Consider the following 15,212-nt stretch of genomic DNA (forward strand, 5'->3'; position numbering starts at 1 on the left):
TTTTATACATATTTATATGTTTAATTAGTAAGACTATATATTTATAATCTATTAGGTCTGGCCAGACACACACACATATATATATATATATATATACATATATAATTGTAGAGGATAACTTGTGTATAGAATTGTGTTCATAGTTTGTGCTTAATCTTTTTTTCTAACGTACTTTTTTTTCCTTTAGCTTTTAAATATTTGGTGGCTGAAAATTTTAGAATGGAATTACTAGAATCTCGGAGGTTTTGCCTACCCAAGCTGTTCTTTTTCTTTAGCGAAAATATAAACCTAATAAAAAAAAGAGAAAGTAACGCGTCCACCGACCATATAAAAGAAGACCCTCAGTCGTAATTTTTTAGAAGATGGTCAGGAGGGCTAAGTGATGTCCTTTTGAAATTCTCTGTCTTCTGGTAGGGAACTATCTAAATGATGATAGTTGCAGAGAGAAGGAATTTTCTCTGGGCCTAAGTGATGGCCGTAGAAATATTATGTTGAAATAAAATTCATGTAGGGAACTATCTAAGTGATGATAGTTGCAGAGAGAAGTAATTTTCTCTGGGCCTAAGTGATGGCCGTAGAAGTATTATCTTGAAATAAATTCATGTAGGGAAGGCCTGAGTGATGGTCTATACAGAAGCGTAGATTTAACTGAGTTCTGAGATTCAAATCGCTTATATATTGAAGTATTAGATATTTTTTTGTTTAGGCCAGAGAGACCTAAGTGATGGTGTTCTCTTTAAGGGAGTTAACCTTCTATGTTCACAAGTGGGTGTCATAGATGAAAGGTTAATCTATTTTTTTTTACTGATGGAAAGTTGTAGTCAGGCTTTCTTGATAGTAGTAGGACATCGGTCGAAGCTTGTTCGAAGTGGCGGACAGCGGGTTTCCGAGTAGAGTAAATTTGGGAATCTGTGGGCATCGATTAAGATATTTTTCTAATCAAAAGATACAAAGGTTAATTAGTTAAGGCTGAAGAACTTCGATGACAGAATTTTGATTATATGTACATATGTATATTTGCACTTTTATTCTAAAAATAAATTGATATCAATTCTACAAGTGTTATATATTAAATATATATTTCTCAGAGCAAAAACCTACAACCTTAGTTTGATAGAATAAAATTAGATTTCAGCTAAAACCTTCGGTTGTAGAAGAAGAAGAGGATTAAGACAATTTATTTTATTATTAAAGGTAAGATAAGAGTAATGCTTTATGAGAGAAGCATTATACTTAATTATGTAGTGGCCTGTTACATGCTATGCATTTGAGGTTATGGAGAAGAACAGGTAAAACCACTAACAAATTAAATTATTTCAGCAGTTTACAGTAAAATCGAAAGTGTCCGTATTTTTGCATGCAAAAATCTAGCAATCCTAAATATAAGCAAACGTTGGAATGGCGAAATTCAAAATTAGCATTTACGAAGGAGAAGATCATAGTAATTTTGATCGTTTTTTTTATTTGAAAAAAAAGCCTATACATCCCATGCAATGAATGAAACTCAAACCGATCTTGATCAAAATTGGGATGGCGATAAAACTAGTAGTCTAGATATCGTGTGGAATGAACTAAACTCAACCGATCTTGACCAAAATTGGGATGGTGGTAGAACTAGTAGCCTATATATCGTACGCAATGAATGAAACTCAATCAATCTTGACCAAAATTGGGATGGCGACAAAACTACTAGCCTATATATCGTATGGAATGAACTAAACGCAACCCGATCATGACCAAAATTGGGACGGTGGTAGAACTAGTAGTCTATATATACTATGCAATGAACTAAACTCAACCGATCTTCACTTAAATTGTGATATTAATAGTACTAGTAGCCTATAAATTGTACGCAATGAATAAAACTCAACCGATCTTGACCTAAATTGGGATGGTGATAGAAATAGTACATTATATATCGTATGCAATGAACTAAACTCAACCGATCTTGACTTAAATTGGGATGGTGATAGTACTAGTAGCCTATATATTGTACGCAATGAATGAAACTCAACCAATCTTGATTAAAATTGGGATGGTGATAGAACCGTAGCCTGTATATCGTACGCAATGAATGAAACTCAACCGATCTTGACCAAAATTGAGATGGCCGATAGAACTTCATGAGCTTAGTAAACGTTTGGAATATTATGGTGTCCAGATTTTTTGTTCCTTGAGCTATTGACCATCAAATTATGGAATTGGACTTACTGAAAGAGTATTTTATATGGGATGCTATTGACGGTATTAATTCAATCTTGACCAAACTTGGCATGATGAACAGAGCTGAAAACTACCTTAAATATATTGACTGAAAAAGACGCACACGCCGGAAGACTAATGAAAGATCGGCATGTTAAAGAAAATACAAGGTGTTTCAAAGCTACACTGACAAAGCTTGGGAGTTATTTCTGAATTAAGATAAGACAATAAATATAGACCAACGTGGGTACACAAATCTGTCATTTCGGAGTTATAGGGTGCCAAAAACACGAAAAAATTACATTTAAAGGTGAATAGCTCCAATACTATGGGACTTTAAGTAGTCGGGTCAAGACTTCACTTAGCAACTAATACGTGCGATATCCAAAAATACGTTTCACAATCCTCACGCAACAATTTTTATAGAGAGTTTTGCTACTGGCATATAATTTGCAACTACCTCTATAAAAATAGTTGCGGAAGTACCGCAGGATTATAAAACATGGATATTTGGATAAAGCACTAGTTCCTAAGAGAAGTCTTAACCCGACTACGGTAATGCCATAGTATTGGAATTATGGACCTTTAAAGTTCATTATTTCATGTTTCCGGCAGCCTATAAACTCCGAAATGACGGATTTCTGCACCTAGCTTGGTCTATATATATATATATATATATATATATATATATATATATATATATATATATATATATATATATATATATATATATATATATATATTGTTTTATCTTGGTGTCAGGAATCATCTCCCAAACGTTATCAGTGTTGTTTTGAAACATCTTACATAGTTTGTGTGAATCATGAAAGGTTACGTAATTTTAATTTTAACCTTCTGTTTGTGCTTCGTTCTTTCAGGAATGCAGAGGTTTTTTCATTGCCATACTGTTTATGAGTGATAAGTTATTCTATATAATTTTATTCATGTAAAGTTTGTATGCATTACGGGCTAGATCCAGGGGCGGATCCAGGGCGCGATCGGGGCGATCACCCCCCCAGAAGAGACAACTTTCTTATTTATATATATATATATATATATATATATATATATATATATATATATATATATATATATATATATAACTCATTCCAAAGTTTGGAGCCCTTAAAAGTAGCAGTATGACAATCTATCGCCCCCCCAGAAATTGGTCCTGGATCCGCCTCTGTCTAGATCCGACAAATATTTCGTACAATTGCTCATAATAATGCACAATTGTGATCAAAATGAGTGATTTTGTGTCAAATTCTGACACTCGCAAACAGTTCGATGGCTAATTCCATAACTCTTAACTATAAATATCTCAATTTGACACTAGTAAAGAAGAAATTGTATTATATTTCAATTTCGAGTAAGTATTGACTATAATTAACCCCTTGCGTTCCAGGTGTCGTTTTTCTATGTGCGTGCTGTCATACCTGGTTTTCATTTACTGGCAGTTATTGTGTAAGCGCAACGATAGCATTTACATTACTGATAGAAGGCATTTGCATTGGGGAACATTTGGGCTGAAAAAGGGAAATGACATTACGTCCACATGGATGTCACTGGAAGGTGTTAATTGGAAAACTGTTCAGAAAACCATTAAAAAAAAAAAAAAAAAAAAAAGAGAAGTTTCTAGAAGCTTTCTTTCAAAATTGTGAACAGACGTTTGACCGATCAGTATAAACACTTGTTTACATTTTCCAGTTTCGGCCAATAACAACTAAATATTTCAGGTATGTTCGTTAACATGTGTCCTAGGACTGTCTTTTGGCTTTTCTGTAATTATCCCGATGTTTGCGTCTTCACCACGGTTATTGTTTTGTGAGATAAATTGATGGAATTATATTTCCCAACATTGTTACTTTGAAAGTTCCAGTGTTTAATAAATTGCAGTAGTTTACTTCAAACTTAACTTTTGGTTCCTGTTAAGGGTCTTCGCTACAGCGAAATTAAACTACCGCTAATTTTAGAGTTTTTCTGTAATATCTTCAAAATAAATAAAAATATTGGAAAAGCAGAAACGTAGTAAACTAGACAATACGATTTTGCATGTGATACCTTTACCACAATTCACCTATCTGCTCTTGGTATCCCGCTATTTACAGAATCCGCAAAAAATGCTAAATTTATTTACAGTTGCAAATCGAAAGCAGATAGATGAGTTGTGATAACGGTACCACATGCAAAATCGTATTGTCTAGTTCACTACGTTTATACTTTTCCAATATTTTTATTTATTTTGAAGATATTACAGAAAAACTCTAAAATTAGCGGTAGTTTAATTTCGCTGTAGTGAGGACCCTTAATAGTCAAGATTTAAAGGTAGTACCTCTATTATGTATTTGCAAATGTAAGTATTCATTCTTCTGTAATTGATTTTGTGCACTTGAGCAAGACTTTTCTTTTCAAACAAAAACTACGACATTTTTCTTTCGGGGAAAAACCACGAAATTCAAGAACTGGCAATCACCACGACAAAAAAAAAAAAAAAAAACTGAACCAGTCTGGTTCTTAAAAACATCATTGTATACGGATACTTTGACAACTAATTCGCAATTTATAAAAGTAACGTTCAGATTTTATTTGTTCAAAACAATGACAACGCCTGATGGGGCAAGGGGGTGGATTAGCCCGGTGGCAACACCTGTCTCCCCAGACATGTTGTAATTTAGACCAAATATTATTAAATATCGTTTTCGGTATGCGCAAAAATAGCTGGCCCCTCAAAATGTCTCTGAGTGTCGCGATAGCTCAGTGGTGGAGCGTTCACCTCTAATGCATGGGGTTTCTGGTTCGATCCAAACTCCGCCAAGTGAACTTTGTGGTGGACAAACACCGTGTGCGTAGTTTTCCTCGGGGCTTTTCCGTTTCCTCCCACTTCTTCATTCCACCATTTCATTCATGTCTCATCACACCGTCTCCTAGCTGGCATAACCGTGGGACGTAAACTCAAAGATTTCATTTCATTTCAAAATGTCTTTGGCCCTCCGTTTTCACCTCATTAAATTAGAACTGGCGTCGCCACTGCTTCAGAATAGTAGCCCTTTTGTTTCGCACTTAATCTAGCTTCATGTATAGAATCTATACTAGTCACGTTTTATATATTTATTTAAGAGGCCTAATCACTGCGAAATTAAAATACCGCTAATTTGACAGTAATTATGTGATATCTTCAAATAGATAAAAGATAATCGAAAAGTGGATCAAGACCTCTCTAGACGATGTTATTTTACACGAGGTACCGTTATCACTAGTCACCTAGTAGCTTTTCGTTTGCAGTTATTTAGAAACGCGAAAATAAATGCCTATTTTCTAAATGGCTTGAAATCGAAAGCAGATAAATGAGTCTTAATAACGGTTTCTCACGCAAAATAATATTGTCTAGGGAGATCTTGTTTCACTTTTCGATTATCTTTTATCTATATGAAGATATCACATAATTACTGTAAAATTAGCGGTATTTTAATTTCGCAGTGATAGGGACTCTTAATGGAAGATTTATTCTTGCAATTAGGATGTATGCAGTCATACCCACTTCACCGCTATCCTCATGTGTGGTGTGCCTACATAACTTTGTTTTGGTGAGTGAAGGTCACATGCAACTTTTTTTTTTTTTTTTTTGTATATTCAGTATCTTCTTACTTATGTACTTTTTAAGATAAACAAAACGATAACCTATAATTGAAAATGGAAGTAGTAATTGCATTTACATTTGATATCAAGTTACTGAAAAATGTTGGAAATTTCATACAATATTTGACCGAAAAACTGTATAGAGGTTCGTTACACACACAGTTTATACAAGATGGGCTGACAGTCGACTTAAAAATATAAAATGGACATAATTGTTGAGCAGAAAAATAGATACTGAAATCAATAATAATTAAATCATATCTATTAAGCTATTCACCTCTATTGCGTGTCGGATGCATAGTAGTAATTAGTGTTCTTGCTTTGTAACAGGAAATCAGAAGTACAACTCCAGTTGATGGCGTCATTAAATATTTTACTGGGGATAAAAATATTTCCCCAATTGCTGTAATGTTGTCAACGACTCGAGCGGCTCGGCTCACGGCTCAGTCACTACCGAGCCGAGCCAACAGCTCATCCAACCGAGCCGGCTCGAGCCCTCGGCTCATTTGGGCCGAACCGAGCCGAGCCGATGGCTAACTCCAACCGAGCTGATGGCTCACCCCAACCAAGCCGGCTCGATCCTATGGCTCACCTGACCTGAGTCGAACCGAGCCGATGGCTCATCGCAACCGAGCCGGCTCGAGCCGATGACTCAGGTGAACCAAGCCGAGCCGAGCCGATTGAGCGCAACATCGTTCTGATTAACAACAAAGAAAAATACAAGTTCGCTTAGAAATATTTTTTCAGTTATTGATAAACAGATGGAAGTAATAAAACAAGTCTAGATAAACACAAAGGATGCTTTTAAAAAATTACACAGATGCAGTTACACGACCTTAACAATAATAGTTGTCGGTGTACTCGAACTTTTACATATTTGTACTATTATTTCATTAGTTTTTGAATGATATTTACAACAGAGATCACACTAGTGCCCACTGATCTAAGAGATTAATTAACAAGTCAGTTACTACAAACTCAAACTCAACTACATTTTGTTTGTCTTCACGTAATCCAAGTTCTAAAATTGGGCTTTTGTTTTAATATTTCGTAGCACGTAGTTAGCAACTTTAATCTAGTATTGTCAACAGCTCGAGCGGCTCGGTTCACGGCTCAGTCACCACCGAGCCGAGAAGTGAGCCGAGCCAATAGCTCACCCATCTGAGCCGACTCGAGCCCTCGGCTCAGTTGGGCCGAACCGAGTCGAGCCGATGGCTCACCCCAACCGAACCAGCTGGAGCCGATGGTTCACCTGAGCTGATCCGAACCGAGCCGATGGCTCATCTGAGCCGAGCTGAACCGAGCCGGCTCGAGCCGAGCCGAGCCGGTTGACATCACTAAATTGCTGAAATAATTTTAGCTTCATCTATTTCCTGTATAACTAAAGGCAAATGAATACCAAAAGGTCCTAAATATTGATCCATCATAAAACTTTCCATTTTGCATTTAAAATGGACATAATTTATGGGGTAAAGTAAGGAGAGATCGCGTGGTATGGTAGATTGGGCGAAAGCCAAGGGATAGGGAAGAAGAGAGTCTGGCAAGTGATAACGAATAGGAAATTGACAACTACGCAAATAAATTTATCACTTGGATTCACGTGTCGATAGAAGCCGTTCAGAAGTAGTATCAACCATGTTTTTGTGAATGGTGCAAACTAAGCGTATATTTCCACAAACAATAGATACAAATTCATAAGAAAGGTTTCAGAATCAAATAGTCAAAATTTGATAAGTATCTGAGTTAGCTCGTTGTCGAAACTAGCGTTATACGTTACCGCCAGACTGAAAAATTCCACCCAAGCCCTTTTACCCAAACAGGAAAGTTCGCGCAATCATGAAGTAGAAGAGATAGTCCAGTACATAGGAGAGATTGCGCGAGCGAGCGCGGTGACATTTTACTAGAGAGAGTAATGAGAAAAATATGCGACATCTACAGGTTCTTTCTATAAGCAAATGTTTATTTAAGGAGGTTTCATAGGCCAAATAAATGTCTATTTTAAGACGATTTGTTGCTTTGTATAAGTAATATATCGTGCAGTATCATATAAATGTTCACTTCAAGTTTTACCCTATTTCAAAAACATACCATTCTTCATCACATTAGGAGCTCAATCCATCTGAAGTGGTCCAAAAATGGTGAAAATGGTTGCTCGATCATCTCCGAAAATTATATATATATATATAAAATGAGTGTGACGACGAACCGTGTGTATGAGAAGGTCAATAACATCATTCACGTTATCGTATGTACAAGTGTTCCTGAATGGCGGTCATCTTTGTTGTCAGTGGAGTGTCAATTTTTGCATTTGGAAGTATTTACGAAAACTACAGTTGCTCAGGACGTACAAGTCAGACGAAAACCAAACAAAAACGAATGTTTACAGGAGAGAATACAAACTTTTGCTTCTAAATAAATATGTAGGGTTCAAACCAATGCATGAAATCAGTAGAAAAACTACAGAAAATTACACTTTTAAAGGGGCTGTATTTTGGAATTGCATAAGGTGTGGGGTTTATAAGTTTTGTGCTGCATGTAAAGAGTTTGCAGAAATATCCACAGCTATGATACTACTGGCACTGTAGACTAATGAGGGTCTGAAAGTTGAAGTTTATGATTTTGATGTCATTTTTGGGGCGTAATATTTCAGGAGAGCAAAGTGCTAAAAAATTGCTGTGTAGGCCACAAAGTAATTCTGTATGTGAATAAACTATTGCAAAAAATCATGACTGATATTACATGGAGAAAAAAGTGAGGGTATGGTAAAAATGTGAAGAAAGCACATGTGTGATGATGGTCGTAGGCCGGAAAAAATTAAATGTTTGGAAATGTTTCATGCTAGATATCGAAAACTACGCACAAGACCCACTTTTGTTTATGTTCAGTTGTGCAAAAGCTTGCGAGTGGTGTTTGTTCCATCTTTGTAGCTCTATGATCATAGCCACGTCTATATGATAAGGGGATTAGCTCCCCCTTGCACCCACGACACCCATCGTCGAACTGGACCTCGGTACTAAGGCACTTAATATATCAGCAAAGTGCCATTGAAATTCAGTTACGGAAGGTAATGTGTTCAAAAGGTTGCATTACCTCTAACTATATATATACAACTTCAAGTGACATAAAATAAAGGGGCACTTCTGGTTGACGTGGAAAGTTGAAATTTAGCATGATTGTAGCTTTCAAATACTAGCCCACAGGTAAATTGCAAAAAGTTAATAACTTTTAATTTCTAGGGAGACTACAGGGGCGGGGGAGGGGGGAATAAAGAAATTCTCCATGTTATTTAAATGGGCACTTTTTAGGACTTATGATCTCATATTTTAGATACTTGAAATTGGAATAAAAATTTGAAATTTGATATAGATGTACGTTTCCATTAGCGTTACCTAAGTAAATCACTAAAAATAAAAATTTTCAAACGTAGAGAAATTTTATGGGGAACTGAAAAATCTTTCCAATGTTACTTATATGGGATATCCTCTACACTCCAAAATCTTTAGGCACTTTCGCCGGGATTAGAATGATGAAATTTGGCATGATTGTAGACTTCCGAGACTAACCCACAGGAAAATTGCCAAAAATGAATATTTTTAGTTTTTAAGGATTTTATATAGGGGATGAAGTAATTCCCATGATATTTAGGAGAGTGTTTTCTTGTGATACAAAATCTTATCTTTTAGATAATTGAAATACGAAAAGAAACTTGAAATTTGGTAGAATTGTAGGTTTTAGAGGTTCGAGGCCGTAGAGCGAGCAAACACGGAGACTGGGGGCAGAGCCCCCAGCTACCCAAAGGCTAGTCTATCCTATACATTATAACAAACCTTGTAAACATATTAATTTCCTTAACTGGGACTGGATTTCAATGATAGTTTCCTGATACATTAAGTGCCTTAATACCGCGGTCCAGTTCGACGATGGGTGTCGTGGGTGCAAGGGGGTGCTAACCCCCTTACCATACAAACATAGCAATGATCGCAAAGATAGAAAGATGGAACAAACACCACTCGCAAGCTTTTGCACAACTGAATACAATCAAAAGTGGGCCTTGTGCGTAGTTTTTGATATATAACATGAAACATATCCAAACATTTAAATTTTCCCGGGCTACGACCAGCATCACACATGTACTTTCTTCTCATTTTTACCATGTCCTCACTTTTTTCTCCATGTAATATCAGTCATGAATTTTTGCAATATTTTATTGACATACAGAATTACTATGTGGTCTAAGCAGCAATTTTTTTTTAGCACTTTGCTCTCCTGAGATAATACTCCTTAAAAATGACATCAAAATCACAAACTTCAAATTTCGGACCCTCATAAATCTGCGGTGCCAGTAGTATCATAGCTGTGGATACTTGTACAAATTCTTTACATGCAATAGTATTCAGCACAAAACGTATGAACCTTACACTTTATGCAATTCCAAAATACATACCCTTTAAAAGTGTAATTTTTTGTAGTTTCTCTAGTGATTTCATGTATAGGTTTGCAACCCTACATATTTATTTAGAAGCAAAAGTTTGTATTATCCATGTACCTCAGTCTCTCTTGTAAACATTCGTTTTTGTTTGGTGTTCGTCTGATTCGTACGTCCTGATCAACTGTAGTTTTCGCAAAACACTTGCAAATGCGAAAATTGGCACTCCACTGACAACAAAGATGGCCGCCATTCAGGAACACTTGTACGTACGACAACGTGAATGATGTTATTGACCTTCTCATACACAAGGTTCATCACACTCCAATTTCTATAATTTTCGGAGATGGTCAAGCAACCTGCTCTGGACCATTTCGTATGGATTGACCCTAGGTTGTTTCTGTAATATCACTGTCGTGCGTACTCTCACCTACCCATGTGCGCGATGTTACCTAGCGTAGTAGGATAGATTGCGCAAAATAAGGTTTTTGAAAAAAAAAAAAAAAAAAAAAAAAAGGTGACCATTAATAACACAATCACTTACACCAATGGTTGCGAGTCTGTAACTATGGCACATTTCCTCCTTCAAGGAAGAAAATTAGGCTTCAAGATGATATTATGTCACTTGATTCAAAATCCATAGGATAGTTCCTCTAAACACAGAAACTTGAAATTAGGCACAAATATAAGAGTCGTGATACAAGTGTGAAAGAAACATGAAAACGGGATTTTTTTCTCTCGAAGGCTAAAATTAAAAATATTTTAACGTTCCACGATTATGCCGGCTAGACTAAAGGAGACTGTGATGATGGGAAATTAATGAAATGGTGGAATGAAGAAAGTGGGAATAAACGGGAGAACTCCGAGAAAACCCCCACACACGGTGTTCGTTCACGACGAAGCTCACTTGGCGCGAGCTGGGATCGAGCCAAGGACCCCATGCATCAAAGGTGAATACTCTACCACTGAGCCACCGCAGACCCCGGAAGATTAAGGCTAAATAGCAAAAATATATATTATTACGTCACTTATGACAACGATTGGAAACTTTTACGCAGGTTTTGTGGTATAAATCAAGGAAAAATCTAAAAAACACCTAATTTTCCCCTCGAAGGGATAAACGTAAGAGAGCAAGGGCAAAGTTACATAGTAACAAGTCCAAATGATTAGAATCATAACGTCCTTCCTGTAAACATGGAAATTTCAAATTTAACCCAAATGCAGGACGTAAGTTCAAAGTGAAGAAAATACTTATAGGGTACTTTTTCAGCTTATATATACCAGGTATATATATATATATATTGTAAGAACTCAAGATGTTTCCCTCGATAGTGGTAAAAGTAGGGGGACAAGGGAAAAATAAGAATAGTCTAGTTTAGGTAAATGAAAGATGAGATTTCTAAAGGCTTTCGAAGTATTGCACCAAACACATAAATGTTAAATGGAGCCAGGTTCTTACATAACAGTTATTTATCACTTCATTAGGCCGAAAAAGGATGGAGATCCGAAGCGATGCCAAGTTCTATTGAAATCTGAACATTGGAAAATTGAAATTTCCAACTTTAGTGCTCTTTAGTGCTGAGAGAAAAAAAAAACTTACCAAGGAAAAAGCCTTACGAGACAATTCTGTATAGAACTTGTTCTCAGCACTAAAGTGCAAATTTCATTTTCCAATTTTCAGATTTTTAATTAGAACTTCGTATCATTTGAGAAAACTTACACCGGCTAAAGATAATATCAGGTAACCAAGAGAGTTCGTGTGGTTTCCATTACTCATCAAACACAACCCACAAAAATTTTCTACAGTCATTTTATTTCTTGAAATAATCATCATTGGCTTCGACGACATGTTTCCAACGAGACACAAGCTTATAAGTGCCCGTTTAAAACAATCCCTTTTTCTGGAGCCCAAAAAATTTGATACAGCGTTTTCGGAACTGCTGTTCCCACAGGTGGTTATCTATGGCCAAAAACAGGTAATAATCCGATGAGGCGACGTCCGTGAAATAGGGTGGGTGAGGCAGAACTTCCCAGCCCAGTATTTTGATCACTTCTTTGATCGCTTTTGCCCGTATGAGGTTTGACAAAATCGTGAAGGAGAAGAACTCCTCTTCTGTTGACCAGTGCTTGCTGCTTCTGAAGCAGTGCACCTGTAACTCTTTGCAATTGTGACTAATAGACATCGGCTGTTATGGTTTTTCCGCTTTCTACATATTCATAGTTTACTATGCCAGTGCTGGTTCATCAAACATACAGCATTCCTTATTTTGGTGCATGTTCGCTTTAGCGGCCAATGAGACCAAACGAGAAATCGACCAATGATGTTTTCTTTTTCGGTTTATGATCCATTTTCGTCACATGTCAAGATTTGGTCCTGGAACGAGTGTTTATTATGACGCGACAGCAATGACAAGCAGATGTTCAACCGTTCGAGCTTGTTGCCCTGGGACAGAACATGAGGAACCTACTTGCTTAGCTTCCATATCATCCCAAAGTTATGAAGATGTGATCGAATGGTTTCGACAGATACTCCAAACTGTGTACAAGCTCCTGGCAGGTAAGATGAGAAATCTACTTGATTTCCTATTCCAGTTGGACTTTGTCGAGGGTGGATGGACGATCAATATGAGGCTTGTCTTCAAGGCTCCAGTCTTCAGAGGAAAAGCAGGAAAACCACTTTTGAGTATTCACTGACGTCTCTCCAAATGCGGAGCATATTCTTCTAGCGGCCTCTGCAGCTTTGTTTCCTGATTTGTACTCATAAAGAAAAATAGGCATCAAAATCTCCCTTTCCAACGACATGTTCTTTCGAAGATTGCGCTTCCTGCAAAACTGATAGCGAAACGTGCAATGCACTAAAGAACTCTCTACTGAATAAGGCTTGAATGGAATGTAAACATGTGACATCACCAGAATCAATTTGACCACACTAACGTAAGTAAAGAAAAAAGTAACTGTTTTCAAAAACCGCAAGAACTTTCTTGATTACCTGGTATAAAGAGCGGTTTGAACTCTGACGAACTTTTGGGGGCCGCGGTGGCTCAGTGATAGAGCGTTCACCTCTGGTGCTGGGGGTCATGGGTTCGATCCCAGCCCCCGCCAAGTGAACTTTGAGGTGGACAAACACCGTGTGCGTGGGTTTTCTTGGGGTTCTCCCGTTTCCTCCCACTTTCTTCATTCCACCATTTCATTCATTACTCATCATCAACGTCTCCTTTAGCCTAACCGGCATAACCGTGGGACGTAAAACTCAAAGATTTCATTTCATTTTCAGGTGAACTTTAAACTGCAAGTTTAGAGATCTGAAACGCGATGCCAAGTTCTATTGAAATCCGAAAATTGGAAAATGAAATTTGCTACATTAGTGCTGAGAACAAGTTCTATACAGTATCGTGTGGTGAGCCTTTACTTGACAAGTTTTTCTCAGCACTAAAGTTGCAAATTTCATTTTCCGATTTTCGGATTTCAAGAGAAATTGGCATCGAGTTTCAGATATCTTATTCGTTTTCTGACCGAATGAAGTGATAAGCGCATTGAAGCTGGTTACTTTTTTTTTTCAATTGATTTTGGTGAGTTGACTATTTATTTTGACCTGCAGGGACGTACGAACGGCGTAGGTCCTGGGGTCCTGACCCCCGAGATTTCAACTTTTGTGTACAGTTAGTATAATTTTAGGGTTAATTTTACAAATTTTAATACGTATAATTTTTTCCTCATATTGAGTTTGGACCTGCCTTGAAAAGCTTTGCCTCCCACATTCGAAATCAATTTCTGCGCCCGCCCTGCTCATTTATAGGTCTACCATTTTGTTCAGCCCAATCAAGCCCGTATCCAGGGGGGTCTAGGAGGGGCCGGGCCGCCCTAAAATTTTGCTGGCCCCCTAAAACTTTCACGGTAGGCTTGCAAATAATGTATAATATGGCGATGAACTATAATATGGTTGGATCGGCTCCCCTAACTTCAGCCGGCCCTACATTTTTGGGCTGGCTACCAACATGAGCTCATCTTTAGACATTGTTTTCTCATTAAATACAAATATATTGTAGAGCTTACAGATGATTTACTAAATATAACAGTTTTTAATTATGATTTTATTTTTTATATTTCAAGGTCGTTATGAGTAAAACAACAAACGTTATTCAACTCCAATTGAAGAACAGATTCTTTACGAATCTTCTCCAAGTTATTCGTCAACAATCAACAGTCGCTGCAACAGCAGAAACTACGTACAATGCTACTGTTGATGCTGAGGAAGAATGGAAAAATGCTAGGCCTTTTGAAGATATTCCGGGACCGAAGCCACTACCGGTTATAGGGTCAATTCATAAATTTTTGCCGATCATTGGTAAGTTTTAGTAGGTGTTCTAGGCTTTCCAGAGACTAGATAATGATGTTGGAAATACAAAATTAAGCTATGATTTCAACTCCGGTATTCAACTTTAAGAAATTTTGCTCTACTCCTATAACCAATGAGTATAACCAGTTCACCTGTCTCGATGTTTTATTGCTTCTGAAGTCCTAGGTTCGATTCATGACAGAAAAACATTGGATTTTCAACTCACTTTAAACTTAAGTTCATATCTCATATTGTCACAGTGCTTAACCCTTCAAGCTGGGAGTTAAATACGCATAGCCCCTGCGGGAGGTGGTAATTTTAAATCACCAAAACTGCAATTTTCGCACAGTGTCACAAAATTGAACATATCTTTAAAAACATTTCCTCAATTACAATGAAACCTTCAGAACTTGTAAACGAAAGTTTACACCACACAAGAATGTATAAATATAACAAAAATTAAAATTTACATGTTGCGCTTACAAAATACTCCTTCTGTCTTGTGTTCTTGTTAGTTTAGAAGTCCAACTTGTATTGGAGCGTTTCGGAACCAGCAAATAGCAGCACATTGCCATCTACTCTAAAGTGACATGCATTTTCGTTCATGTATAT

General features: G+C 37.0%; 1 protein-coding gene across 2 annotated transcripts in view; it reads left to right on the forward strand.

The window, feature by feature from the left end:
• The window catches only part of LOC145669658 (putative cytochrome P450 49a1), a 102,115-nt gene that overhangs the window by 5,961 nt on the left and 80,942 nt on the right, over positions 1–15,212 (forward strand). The window contains exon 2 of one of the 2 annotated variants that reach the window (XM_081737911.1): positions 14,375–14,609. The exons of the other annotated variant lie outside the window; for it this stretch is intronic. Within the exon in view, the coding sequence (XP_081594037.1) occupies positions 14,375–14,609 (235 nt within the window). The remainder of the gene's footprint in view (positions 1–14,374; positions 14,610–15,212) is intronic. 2 annotated transcript variants of the gene reach the window in all.

This window comes from Thermobia domestica, chromosome 14 (genome assembly GCF_964235325.1).
Source record: "Thermobia domestica chromosome 14, izTheDome1.hap1.1, whole genome shotgun sequence".
NCBI lineage: Eukaryota > Metazoa > Arthropoda > Insecta > Zygentoma > Lepismatidae > Thermobia > Thermobia domestica.